The sequence below is a fragment of the Rhinolophus sinicus genome, linkage group LG03, assembly GCF_036562045.2.
Source record: "Rhinolophus sinicus isolate RSC01 linkage group LG03, ASM3656204v1, whole genome shotgun sequence".
NCBI lineage: Eukaryota > Metazoa > Chordata > Mammalia > Chiroptera > Rhinolophidae > Rhinolophus > Rhinolophus sinicus.
Window position 1 is genome coordinate 131,228,314 of NC_133753.1, and position 13,647 is coordinate 131,241,960.

Sequence of the window (13,647 nt, forward strand, 5' to 3'; positions counted from 1 at the left end):
CTGACTTTTTTTCTCCTTCCGACATACTACTTTAAGAGCCACTTATTTGCTCCACTCTGAACTCATACTAGCTACGTGTTTAATTTTAGTTTCTATAATAAGAAATGTAGGGGTTCAGATCCAGGCACACCCCACCTGCCAAGATGTGCCTCAGTGGTATGTGGATTATTTTGAGCTAAAGATAACTGAAACCCTGTGGGCTCAAGAGAAACTTCTGCTCTCTCCCCTTAACTATCTAGAAGAATTTAAATTAGGAGCCTGGCCCATGATGAGCTGAAACCAGAAGTGACTTTTTACTTATTTATACGGCAGAGCAAACTAATAATTACTGAACATGTGCTCTCCCTGCAATGACCTTGAGAAGCCCCAAGGTTCATTACCTCATTCCTAGCTCAGAATGTCTTATATATCTTAATTTCCCTTTCTGTTTCTGAATCTCTCATGTATTAATATGGAGGGCTTGGACTCTTGTGGATGTGGAGTTCCCATTTATATGTATGTAATTAAATTTGGTTATTTTCTCTTGTCAATCTATTTGATTGTTAGACCAGCCCAAAGAACCTTGAGGGTAGAGCAAAGTTTCTTCCTCCCCCCACAAAAACAAATCAATATCTTTAAGTGGTAGTAAAAGAAAATTCTCCAGAGTTCCCTCTTAGAAAAACTTACTCTCACTGACTCATACATTCCTTCAGAAACTCAAGATCTAATTTCAATGCTAAGTATTGGTACAGAGTGAAAACAAGCTACTAACCAACATTTTTATATCTTAAAGAAAGAGTATATTGAAGTATTTACATTATTACAGCTCAAAGTACAATTCATTGCAACTTGAAATGAAAAATATCTCCAGCAAAAAAGAATATCCTATCAAAATGTAAATCTAAAACAAACCGTAATTGCCATAAAATAAAGTAGGACTTGGACAATTTCATTGAAGTGTTTGCTACCAGCAGTGGGGAGGGGTCAGTTGGGAAAAGGCTGGGTGGTGGGTTCATTTCCTGGGTTTGCTGCATTCCCACTTATTATGCCTGGCTGTGCAAAACAAGACCCCACCACTCAGTAAATAATAATGAGGTCCACTGAGTAGGTACATATGAGTAGGTTGGAGATTTCAACACTACACAAAACAGAATACGGGAAAGTATTTTAAAATCACATCTTAAAAGAAATCCTCCCTTTGTTCTATTTATCCCACCATATACCAAAGAAATAAAGGATCTAAGGAGAAGACAGCTAGAGGATAATAATAAAAACAACTGCATTTAAGTGTGTGATTCTGACAGGCGGAATAAACACAGGCGGCCTTGGGATGGTGACAAACAAGCAAAAACACAGCCTTGTGAGCATGCAAGGGAATGTTATAACTGATTAGATTAAAAGTGCCACCGCCTCTTCTAACTCAATAACAAGATGACAGCTGCTTAAGTGGAAATGGTACTTCAGTCTCAATGGATGTTAACATTGAGTTCAGATTGCCTGATGTGTAAGATCAGGGAAAAATTTGTAGGCAAGTAAGTCCTGCGACCCAAATACTTCCGAAGGACTGAGATTCCAGAAACAGTGACTCATGCATATTAATTAAAGGAAATATGATGGCACTGAAAGTGCATAGCTTGAAGGGTTTCTCAAAGGTAATGGCACCTGAAATGAAAGACCTGAAAGCATGTGTATGGGCAACATATTGAGAAAAAGATAACTAGGCCTACTTTCTGGAGTTCTAAGCAAAATTTGTTCTAACTGCATGAGGTTGTTGGGGATTTATGGCCTCTTTTAACTAACATCAGACTACTATCAGGGCCATAAAAATACACTACGATTGTGACCTAGGAGAGAATTTCATTTAGCATTTGGCTTTTTCTCTATATTTCCTTTCCAAGCGGATATCCAGGTCGGCATGTCAAATTTTGATGTATCTGCCAGACCCAGGATGTAGAAAGACTTTAAAGAACTCACACAGCCAAGTAAAGGAACGAATGATTAGGGAGATAACCATGTACATTTAACCAACCCTAAATTACTACTGGAAATGGGAGGAACACCTTTTTGGCTAAAAATATGCAGTAGAGAAACACTATAGACTAGAGAAAAACTACAGATAAGTAACCTATTGAATAAAAAAAGAACTGATTTACAAATGCAAGTGTGGATCTCCAGAATTGTTGTCTGTATATATTATTAGAGATAATTAATGATAACTTTCTTTTTTCCTCCCAGTGGAATCACATTATGCACAATAAACAGTTTATTTTGTTCACTGTGGATATTTTTACATGTTACTAAACAACTTTTGTCAATTGTACGTTTCACTTGATTCTGTGCATTATTAATATTGCCTATGGTACTTGGTCAAAATACGGGTAACCAAGGTCCTGGACCAGTCCTGCCTCTTCCCTTATCAACATCTCATTTAAATCTCCAGAGGTCATTCAAAGCAAGTGTATCTTTAAAAAGTTGCCTTGGTTAGTCACAGATGACTCTGACTACAGTCATCATTTTTAGTGGCTGAATGTATTGTGTGATATGAGCATACTTAGAGTTCAGTAACCCCATCTTAGTTAACTTGCACCACATGGCTCTTTTAAAGGTACAAGGCCAATAGTAAAAACAAGGTTTCTTTTCGAATAAGTGTATAAAAGGAGTTTTCTGAAGGTAAAAATTAGTTGAGCCTTTAGCATTGTCTTATTAAAAGAGATCACTAGACCTCTGCATTACCTCATGCAGTTTTAGCTACATCACCTAAAATTGTATTAGGGCTGAGGTCTGAAGCAGGTGTATGTGCAGCCGCTGGTGATTATGTTCATGTCTGTGACAGAGTCAGTATTCTAATATTGCTAGAGCTTTCAGGCCATGTTAAACATTGAGAGAATAAAGAGGTATTAGGTTCAAGAAACAATAATGTACAAGAGTTGTCATAATTAAAAAAAACATACAGGGCCCCAAACCTTGATATCACCCCCATAAACATTTCCTTATTTCCGGAACATAAGGATTATACTTCAAAAACCATTCATAGGAACTAAAGATAGTGCTCTAAATTATAATTTAAGTGTAGGATATGATCAACCTTAATGTTCATAATCTTGTAGTTGAGCCAAAAGGTTCAGAAAAATGTAAAGCTCACAGCCGTATAGTCCATTTGGCAGCATGTTTTAAACACCCACAGCAACAGCATATTATGTCATCTTCTGCCAGGTTCCCGCACAACCATAAAGCAATTCTACACTAAAATAAAGACCTCCTGCTTGAACATTTTTAATCAGGCGTTCAATAGAGAAATTGCCGTTAACTCTCACTAGCACAGACAATGATGTACAATCCAAAAAGGATCCTTATAGTGGTTTACAAGGTCTCGCAGCTGCCGTTGCCACATTAACCAAGAAATAAGACACCTGAGCAAGCCTATAAATTGAACACAAATTAAAAATGAAATAATCATAACCTCTAAATAAAGGAATTTCAGCACAAAAAAGAATTAAACTAGATGATATATACCTTTTAAAACTGAGCTTTTTGGTATATGCCAGAACCAACTAAATAATCTATAAATACACTCTGCCAGCCAGGCTTTGCAAGATAAAACAGCATAAGTTTTGTAGGGCCATGTATTTTGTAATGCCACTCCTGTAATAGTCCCTTGTTGGTTTCCTCCAGAACGGATCCATATCTTCCTTCTTGCCTTTTCAGGTCCTGCATAATATTGCACCAGTCTCCTAGCCTACCGCATCTCCATCGTGACAAACCCCAGCTTCCACTCTGCACTCTGACTAGGCAGCCCTCCTCACGCAATAGCCAGAACCACTAACATTTATGAGGGCTTATCCTGTGCCAGGATTATTCTCTTCTCACCACGTCCCTGTGAGCCTGGTCCTTTTTCCATCACACAGATGAGCCTCAGGAAAGAGAGGCCGAGTAACTTGTCCACGGCCATGCAGCCAGCAAGCAGTGAGACTCTCGCTTGCACTGTGTTCTCCTTCATTGTTCATACTGATGTACACTGGAATATTCCCCTCCTCTCTGCAGACCATAATAGACCATCTTTCCAGATTCTGACCAAATCTTGCCTCTCTCTTATGAAATTTTCTCTGACTAGAAAAATTCATACTTATCTTCACAGACTTGGCCACCGAAGTCGTCCCTACTCAAATAATTGAAATGGCTACTTCAGAATGACTGCCCAAATGCCATGAACCCCTCACCACTGAAGGACATTTACACATCAATTCTGATTCAGATCTGGGCTTTCTGAATTGGCCATTTTATTCAGGGATGGGGTAATGGTGGCATTTTGACACTGCTACATTAAAACTATGCCAACAGGTCAGTTACTTTTTGTATACATACTTATTTATGGAGATATAATTGACATATATAATTGACATATAACATTATAGTAGTTTCAGGTGTACAACATAATGATTCAATATTCATATATATTGTAAAATGATCACTACAATAAGTCTAGTTAACATCCATCAGTTACTTTTTTTATAATCGCTAAATGTATCTAATTAAAGACATCCCTAAGTCTCAGCTTTATAAAGTATAATAAAATGGTTCCTACTCGTCTCCTCCCTTTTTTATTACCTGAGAAAACCCTAAGGTTTGTTGGGGGTCATGTTGGAAACATGGGTATTTGGGTGACCAACACATAGAGGACATGCAAGAAATACTCTGAGACAGCGTACATAGCAGCTGCTTCTCCTTCATGATTATGGCCAAGCAAATTAGGTTCCATCCACTCATCCAAGACTTCCAGTATAGTTTATTTTATTGGTGTTGTCTCAGGTCTCTCCAAGTAGCTTTCACTAAGAAACCAGGACAACGTCCTAGCGGGCCTGCTGGAAGGTACCCAAAGGTCATGTGGGAGGCAGAGACTACACTATTCATGTTGGAGAAAATCCTAGGTGAGACAGAAGGGAAAGGATAGGCAGTCAACTAATTGGAAGCAGAAAGGTAACAGAGTGATTGCATGGGGATGGGGACTTACACATATGTGCGCGCACACACACACACACACACACACACACACACACACACATTTCTATTTACTGCTGTAAAGCCATAAAATGTAGATATATGAGCCATGTAACCCAGCCAGACCTTGATCTTTATAGTCACACTCTGTAGTAACCCATAAACATAATCAAGATTAGGGTTTCCTGCAGTTTTTGAAGTATGCCAACATTGTCTTAATGTGAGTTTTGTTTAAGAAAGGTCACATTCGAAATATTCAAGTCTCACTGCACAATTCTGCAGTGGAAAGTATTCCACATCCAAGAAAACAAAAAGCAATGAATCATTAGATTAATTTTGTCTATTTTTATATTCGATGGCTTCTATCTCATTTGTATAGTGCAATTTGATAGATAGGGACCTGCCATCACTCACTAAGGGAAAGACACATTTATTTACTGGTCATCCATGTGAGGGAAAGCAAGTGGAGGAAGATGACAGTCAAATTTCTTGGCTGAATGGGCTCCTGTCAGAGCCAATTCCTCTGAGTGTCTGTAAAACACCTCTCAGACAGCATCACAGTTCAATGGTCAAATGCAGATTTTATCATACTTTCACCCATTCCAATTCTGTGATTTCTTATTAAAACAATAAACAAAAGCAGTGCTCTAGGGAAAGCTGTGATTTTGTTCAAAATATGAAAATTATACTTATCTCCATAATAGTATTTCCCCAACCTCCTACTTTAATTCACATTTAACAATCCACTGCAGACAAATAAACAGATCAAACGTGTTGCGTATGCTCATATGTAAATATGCCAGGCATATGCACATATAAATTCCCTGACAATTGTGGTGTCTTCTCAAAATTAAGAAGTATGTTTATCTGCATTACCTAATTAGTCACACAAGCATAAAGCCAAAATTATGAATTATTCAAACGCAATTTTGGCTTTTAAAACCATCAAGGAGCTTGTTTTAATCCTAATAAGCAATCCAAATTATTCTGCTCCTTCTTTGATTTTTTTTTCCAGAAATTTGAGAAGCAAAAGGATAAAATCCTTTTCTTTTTTCATGTGCATTTAAAATTTTTAAAAATTTATTGGGGTGACATTGGTTAATAAGATTATGTAAGTTTCAAGTATAATCCTAGTATATATCATCTGTATATTGCATTGTGTGTTAACCACCCAAAGTCATCTATCTTCCATCACCGTATATTTGACCCCCTTTTACCTCCCTTCACCCTCCTTCCCCTTTGGTATCTACCACACTGTTGTCCGTGCCTATGAGTCTTGTGTTTTGTTTTTTCATTTGTTGCTTTCTGTTTCATATCCCACAAACGAGTGAAATCATATGGTTCTTGTTTTTTCCCATCTGACTTAGAGAAAGTCCTTTTCATAGTTCTGACATTTGTATTCTTTTCTTCTCGAATTTTGCCAGGTTGTGATTTCCTTGAATTTGTACATACTTCACACCCCCATTGCCTAGCCCAATAACTGACACACAGCAGAATTTTAAAACTTTGTTGAATTTATAAACAAGTGGCTTTTCCTAAAAAAACACACACTTATTCCCTTATATTCCAACAAGAGTATCATTTAAGGCAAAAAAAGTAAATTGGCTACTGTTTCATATGTTGCTTTAGAAAATGGCCAAACAGACAAAACACTTTTTTGGGGGGCTAATTCATGTATTAAGCTAGCAATTACTGAGTCCCTACCATATCCTGTGGCACATATCCTGCTGGCATCCAAAAATTTTAAAGGTACAGATAATAAAAGCAGAATGTATAAAATGATAAAAGTGCCTTAAGAAAAGAATAAACAATTGTCACCACAATAAACTTTAATTTGAAGAAAAAAAGTATTATTGGTCTTTACAACTCTTCATTTCCAACCATGTCTAATCGATAAGGCATCCTGAGACCTAGAATCTGGGACAACCCACAGAAAGGCTAAAGCTTCATTCATGGAAAAGCCTTGGTTACTACTCACAAACCTTTCACTGTGGGAGTCCGGAAAAGCTATGTATGATCAACCTCCCAACATACAACCTATATATCCAAGTCCTTTTCCTTCTGCAAATCTTTAAATTTTCATGCGTAGTGGGTTTTATTTTGTAAGATAGTTTGAGGTGTATTGCTTTTTGGCAAAATTGACCAGAGTGTTCCCAGTAGGGAGTGAAGGTAAAGGAATGAAAGAATAATTGTATTTGATGTGAGGAAGACAGAGATGTGCTATTGCTGTATTTCAGCTCCATCTATCCACTTGATCGCTTCTTTCATTTCTCCCCTGTACCACTATCCCTACACTCAAATCTGTTATGATTTAAACGATATACAAGTAAAACACGTAGGTACCACATAGCTAGCAAAAAGCTTGGGCATGTTCCTTAACCTCTCTGATGCTCTGTTTCCTCTTTGGTAAAATAGCTTAAATATGCTTAGCTTTCAGTAGTTTAGTATCTGGCAGGCCCTTGGTAAACTGGCTGGTGGTGGGATGATATATGAACATGGATTCCATACAAATTATTGTCCTAAATCAAAGACACTGATGTTCCTGTCCCTGTTTCACTAACTATAAAATAGGACTACCTTCAGGGTTGTCCTAATAATTAATGAGATAATATATACAAAATTTCCCTTATTTAATCCTTCATATAAATGATTTTGGTACTTCTCTTCGGTTTTCAATTTTCTAGTTCTAATTTGCCTACACCTAAATTTCTGTGGTTGTTGGGTTATGCAAATAATGGTAACCACAGATTGCTTGGAGGTAAGAACATTAAATAACTCACACTGAGGATGAAACAAGCCTGTTTTGAATAGGTGAGAAAATCTTTAGTATTCATGCAATCCTCCCAGCAATAAAGAGAATACTGAAATTAGTTATTAACCTTATATGATCCTTTAAGGACCTTAGAACTGGGAACAGTTTAATCTTAGAAGAGACTTGCCTAAGAAAATGCAGAAATGTTTAGTACCCTGGTTCTAATATAGCCCTTTATGTGTCTCCTGTGAATATTTTTCTTGACTGAATAGATTCACTTGTACGTTTCAATTTTAAATTATGTGAAAGTAAACACATTTATATTAGGAAAGCAGTAACACATTCCAGGATATATATTTATAGTCTTTATCGTCACCAGCTCTGAAATCATACACTACCACCAACTTCCAGAAACAAACCAGTAACCTACTAATGTGAAATCTGTAATACTGCTGTGAAACATGACCACCATATTAATACAGATTTGTAGACTGGCCTTCTCTTTAAAGCAAGTGTGAAATAGGTGGAATCATGACTGTCTCTGAACTTGGACAAAGAAAACATAAAATTGGTAAAGAAAAACCTTCATGTAGAATTCCTTTTTTGGGTAGATAGTGTCTCCTAGGCTGCCAAACATGTGGATATGAAATTACGGAGATCTTTACTGTTGACATTTTAATGATGAATTTATATTCTAAATCACATTTGGTGTTACTCAAAATACTACAATTAGAAAGTTAAATTATTTTTCTGTCTTTCAAGTTAAAGTTCAAGATCTGGGAGCACCATCCTCCTAACCTTTTTCTTGGTAATGTTCAATTATTACACAGCAATCAGACAATGCTCAACTTCCCAGGGTCTGACTTTCATTTTTAGGAATTGACTATGGAGAATATTTTGTTTAGAGAGTTGTTATAAGTGTATTTTCTGTGATTACCACCAACGTGTGTGAAAAAAAAGTAAATGCACATTGCTCTGGCTTTACAGGTTTATAATGAATATTCTTTGGGGAGCGCCTCATGAAAATTCATCCTCAGATGGCCCCAAGGCTACTGTACACATTGTACAATCCACATAATAGCTGTTTCTGACAGCCCACTTGAAGATTAGTTTCAAGGGACCAAAGTACAACTCTCATTACCATCACTTTCTCTCCAAAATCAAAATCAACATTTCAAACCAGAAAAGTGAAGCAGGGGAAAAAACAAATCCATGAATAATTTGCCACTCACACCTCTTCCCTAAACAGTTAAAAGTCTGTCATAAGGGAGGTTTAAATGAAAACAACCTAGACGAAAACAGATGGTGCTTTGTCACTTTTCTTATCTGATTCAAAGATTCAGTTAGGGAAGGGCCTGTCATTTAAGTGTCCTCTTATTCAATAATATAAGCAACAGGACTGACGTTCCTTCTATCTTACCTCCATCCCTTTTCCTCTTCTTTCTCTCAGTCTCCCCTTCCTCCTTCTCTTCATTCTTCCCTCCCTTCTTCCTTCTCTCTTTCCCTCTTTCCCTCCCTCCCTTTCTCCCTTCTTCCCTCCCTTCCTCTCTATCCATCTACCTGTCTGACAGGTAAAATATTACATTCCCCAAAGTTGATTCTAAGTGCATTCGATTTATAGCATGAACCAGCAAGTAAATAAACAGTCGGTTGAGTGGAGCGGAATTAAGCATCTAGCCACAGACAGAAAGCCAATACTATACAAATGGGACTACATAGTATTGGCAGGTATCAGCATCTGCATGCAACTCCTTAACTACTATTACTCATGAATCTCTCCAGGTACAGTTTGTAATCTTGTCTCTCAGTGGCTCTTTCTAGTTTGTTTCTGCATTAGACATGATAAATGCATTTTAGAAGCTGACAGTAAAAGATTAATATGCTCATAGCCATCAAAGAGAACCTTTCACTGATTTCATATAGCTGCTCTCCCTTCAACTGCCAACTACCACCCCCACCATCCAATTAATACTTACTCACGAAGGCTTCCTCATCTGTTGGCAAACGCATGGACATGCAGAAGTACGTATCAGACTGTTAAAGAAAGAAAGGTATAAAATTCAAATTAAACTGTTGTTAGTAAAGTAGAAATAATAACTAGTGAAAGAATGGGCTAGATGACGGAAGAAGAACAACTGGTCCAATCAGATGAAGTTGCCTGACACATGCTGGGTGCCAGGTTCATGCAAGGGCTAAAGTCTAGAACTTAGGCACTCTAAAAGTTTCGCTAAGACTTTTTCATAAATGATTTCAAATGCCATTTATAAAACCAATTATCATGAGTGATACTTCTAGTATGTCACAGTTAAAAGGCAACATTTTAGATGCTTATATAAAGAGTAAATCAATTTAATGCGTTTGATTTTAAAATGGTAGACATTGGTTTTGACCATTTGTCTATTTGCATAATTAAGGATTTAATTTCCTGAATTGCTTTACAACAGCCCAAAATGTTACTTAGAGAAGTACAACAAATATAAGTTGGTCTTAAAACATAATGTGTAGGATATTTAGTTGTTCTTCCTGACTTTAACATTTTTGTGTAGTATATTGAAGAAATCAACATTAATTTAAATTATTCTTGCTTTTGCAGTTACTGGTCTCCTATCTAAATAGCCACTTTTCGCTATCAAATATATTAACATCAAGAATTACATAAAAGTTGTAATTTAAGGAAAATGAGCTTCTGTTGATCTACGCATTCCACTTCCTTAACAGAAATCCACATTCAGTGAAGTATGTGCTATGGTTGATAATATGCAGAAAATAAATAGAGACTGAACTCATTTAATGATTCGTACGTGGATATTACTGCACAGTCCTAAATCAAGAGACTACACAAACACGGATAAAGATAATTTAGGTTTCTGCACACCTACTGGTCAGTGCCAAAAAATTGTGGAATTTGAACCTCATTTTTTTGTTTCTGTGTTGAGACACAAGGGGGTTCAAATACACATTAAACAAGTATAATATAATTTGGAAAATTACGTGCCAGCACTGTGCTAAGCACTTTACACATGTTAACTCTTTCAATCGTCAAAACACATTCCTATGATATAGGAAATACTACCCCCATTTTACAGATGAGGAAACTGAAGCAAACCAAGGTTAAGTAACTTTACTGTTTGTTTCTAGCCAAAACCCGGCAATAGGCAGTTATTGAACCCTTTGTTAGTGCAGTTACTTAAGAAAGTTTCCAATTATAAATCTTTTCTATGGGTCTTTGAAATCTAAGTCTTCTACCGCCCAGGACTGTCTTCTTATATTCAAGGAAGTAATTCTGCTCTGATTCTCAGCCAATGGATGCCCTGCTTTAACTTACATCACTGCTTCCTGTCATAAAGATAAGAGAAGTTTGTTTTTCCTCTGGATATGTGCCAATCTACAAGCCCAGATGGGCTAGTCACATGGACCAACCCCCCAACACCCCTCAGTGCCTTTTTCTCAACACCCTCAGCCCTTAAAAGGCCTCCTGTCTTATGTTTTGGCAAAATTGAGTTCAGTTCACACTGGACCCCCTTCCCTTTTGCAAAAGTTATTACTGAAGAAAGCTGTCCTTAGCACTTTAACTAGTGTCCCCCTGGTTTATTTTTGATGCTAACAAGTGCAGGAGCTGGGATCTAAACATCAGCATTCTGACTAATGCATTACAGATCATTCAAAGCAACGTGAACAATAATGACTTAAAAGCAGATATTAAAAAAAGTAAATTTAAAGTACCTAAGCATATATTTATAACCAGAAAGAATCCAAAGGTTGCAATGAAATGCAAAGCAAACAGAAGTTATTTTACATGTGGACTAACAGCTTTTTGTTTTATTTTAACTTACTTTATTATAAGTCAGCCCAAGTTGTTTTTTTGCAATAGATGAGGTATAGGCATAAATAGATATCTAAAATTCAGCATGTTGGTTCTTTTGATAAAAGAGAAAACTAAGCACAATAATGGTTACATATACAAAATAAAGGAAACTACAATTTATATTGAGAATTGATCAGAAACATATTATAATTCTTGCTCTTATCATCAACTGAGCAATTTAAAATGACAGAATAACTTGGGAATGTCTTTCTTCTAACAATTTATACTTCTTGGTTTATAACTTCTCTAATAATGAGAATGTTTAGATTTCAGTGGTTTGTTTCCTGTTATATTAAAGCCAATTTGAAGAGGAAAACAAGAGGAAGAAAAGATGAAGGAGATCCTCTGTAGAACAACCAATAAGTATTCTGCAAAATTATTCTGGGAGAACCAAGTCTATATTAGATATCTCATCAATAGTCTACCATGCACCATCACGCTATGACTTAGGATTTTACTTATGACCCATTTTTCAAGATAAAGAATAATTCTGTTAGAAGAAAAGAAGGTAATTTCTTTTCTAAAAATCGTGCACATTAAAAAAATACAATGCGCATCAAATCAATAATCAGCCTTTAGGTGAAAGCTCTGAAGACCACAGTTCAACAGAACAGAAAATGGCTAAAGGTAATTTATTCTTTCTTCTGCAACTGTAAAAGGTATTACTGATTTTGGTCTGTAGTATTCTGGTATCATAGTTTGGTTTCTAGAATGAAGTTGAGAGCTCAAAATCTATGTAAAGAAGATATGCTCTTCAGGATCATTTACATGGTTCACTGGGAGAAGCCAAATCTTTAAGACCAGGGCCAAGTTCTGTCTCCCTTAGGCTGGCTGAATATGAGTAAGCACTCTTTTTGTGTTATTCATTTTCTTCTCCCAGTTATGTTATGAGTAGGCCTAAGGGACACTTCATCTTTTTTTGCAGAAATGGAAACTAATTCACACAAAGGTTTTTGACCTACCTAAGGCCACCTAGGTAGGTAGGGTCAAGGTCAGAAATAAAAGTCTTCAAGTTTATGCTTTCAACATTAGAGATAATTATATATCTTTTTTTTGCCACTTATGTGCCATTAAGGTTTTTTTCATTTTTTTAAAAAAAAATTTGATTAGACTTGACATTCAATATTATATTAGTTTCAAGTTTTAATAGTTACATTGTGATTCTGGAGAGTCTTTCAATCTTTATACCTCTGTTTTTCTAACTATGAAACTAAATCTTGCATTTCAAATAAAATTTAAGGTTCTTTATAAGTAAATGAACAACTTATTTTCAACAAGATGTGTAACTTGTTGAAGAATGGATTGGACAATGGTCTTTACTGAACTATTATAAGCTCATTATAGTGCAGGGAAAGATCATTTAGGTGATTACAACATACTGTTTCATCAATACAGATTAATTTCTATAGCACGCCACCACAAATGGATACTTTAAAATTAAATTCCATGCTGCAAGCAGTAGTCAGTTTAAGAATTCAAGACTATAAGAACATGTAATCACGTAGTTAACTACCACCAACCCTGGGATTGAGAAACACTTTAAAAAAAAAAGCCTCCTGAAGCAACAATATTAAGAAAACTAGAATGATACATTTCTCAAAGTAATAAAATAATTACATCACTAATACAAGTAAATAACTAGCTGTGTTTTTCTTTTTTGCAAGATGAACACCGAGAACACTATTCAACAATACCTTGAGATTAGGTAGATACTCATATGACCCCACAACTTCTGTCATTCAACAATACAAAAAAAAGTTCAAAAGATTTAAACTTATGATCACTATTTAGCATATGACAACCTGTAAAAGGGAGAACATTTATTGTGCCTCCCATTTCATTCCAGAAGCTTTCCATCATAGTTTTCTCATGATAATGCCTCTGGGTAGGTATTATAGACACTCTTTGAAAGATGGAAAAACGGAAGTCCAAGAGAGCAAATAACTTGCTTGTGATTAAAAAAAAATAAATTCTGGAAACAGATGAAATGGAATTTGAACCCACTTCACTAAAGCATTTCTCTTTCCGCTATGGAAAGATAGCTATTAGAAGGTTA

General features: G+C 36.1%; 1 protein-coding gene across 39 annotated transcripts in view; it reads right to left on the reverse strand.

Moving 5' to 3' along the window:
• PAM (peptidylglycine alpha-amidating monooxygenase) overlaps positions 1-13,647 on the reverse strand; it is a 260,955-nt gene that overhangs the window by 106,194 nt on the left and 141,114 nt on the right. For all 39 annotated transcript variants that reach the window (XM_074328672.1, XM_074328669.1, XM_074328654.1 and 36 more), the window contains one exon: positions 9,703-9,760. In XM_074328672.1, coding sequence (XP_074184773.1) covers positions 9,703-9,760 — 58 coding nt within the window. The remainder of the gene's footprint in view (positions 1-9,702; positions 9,761-13,647) is intronic.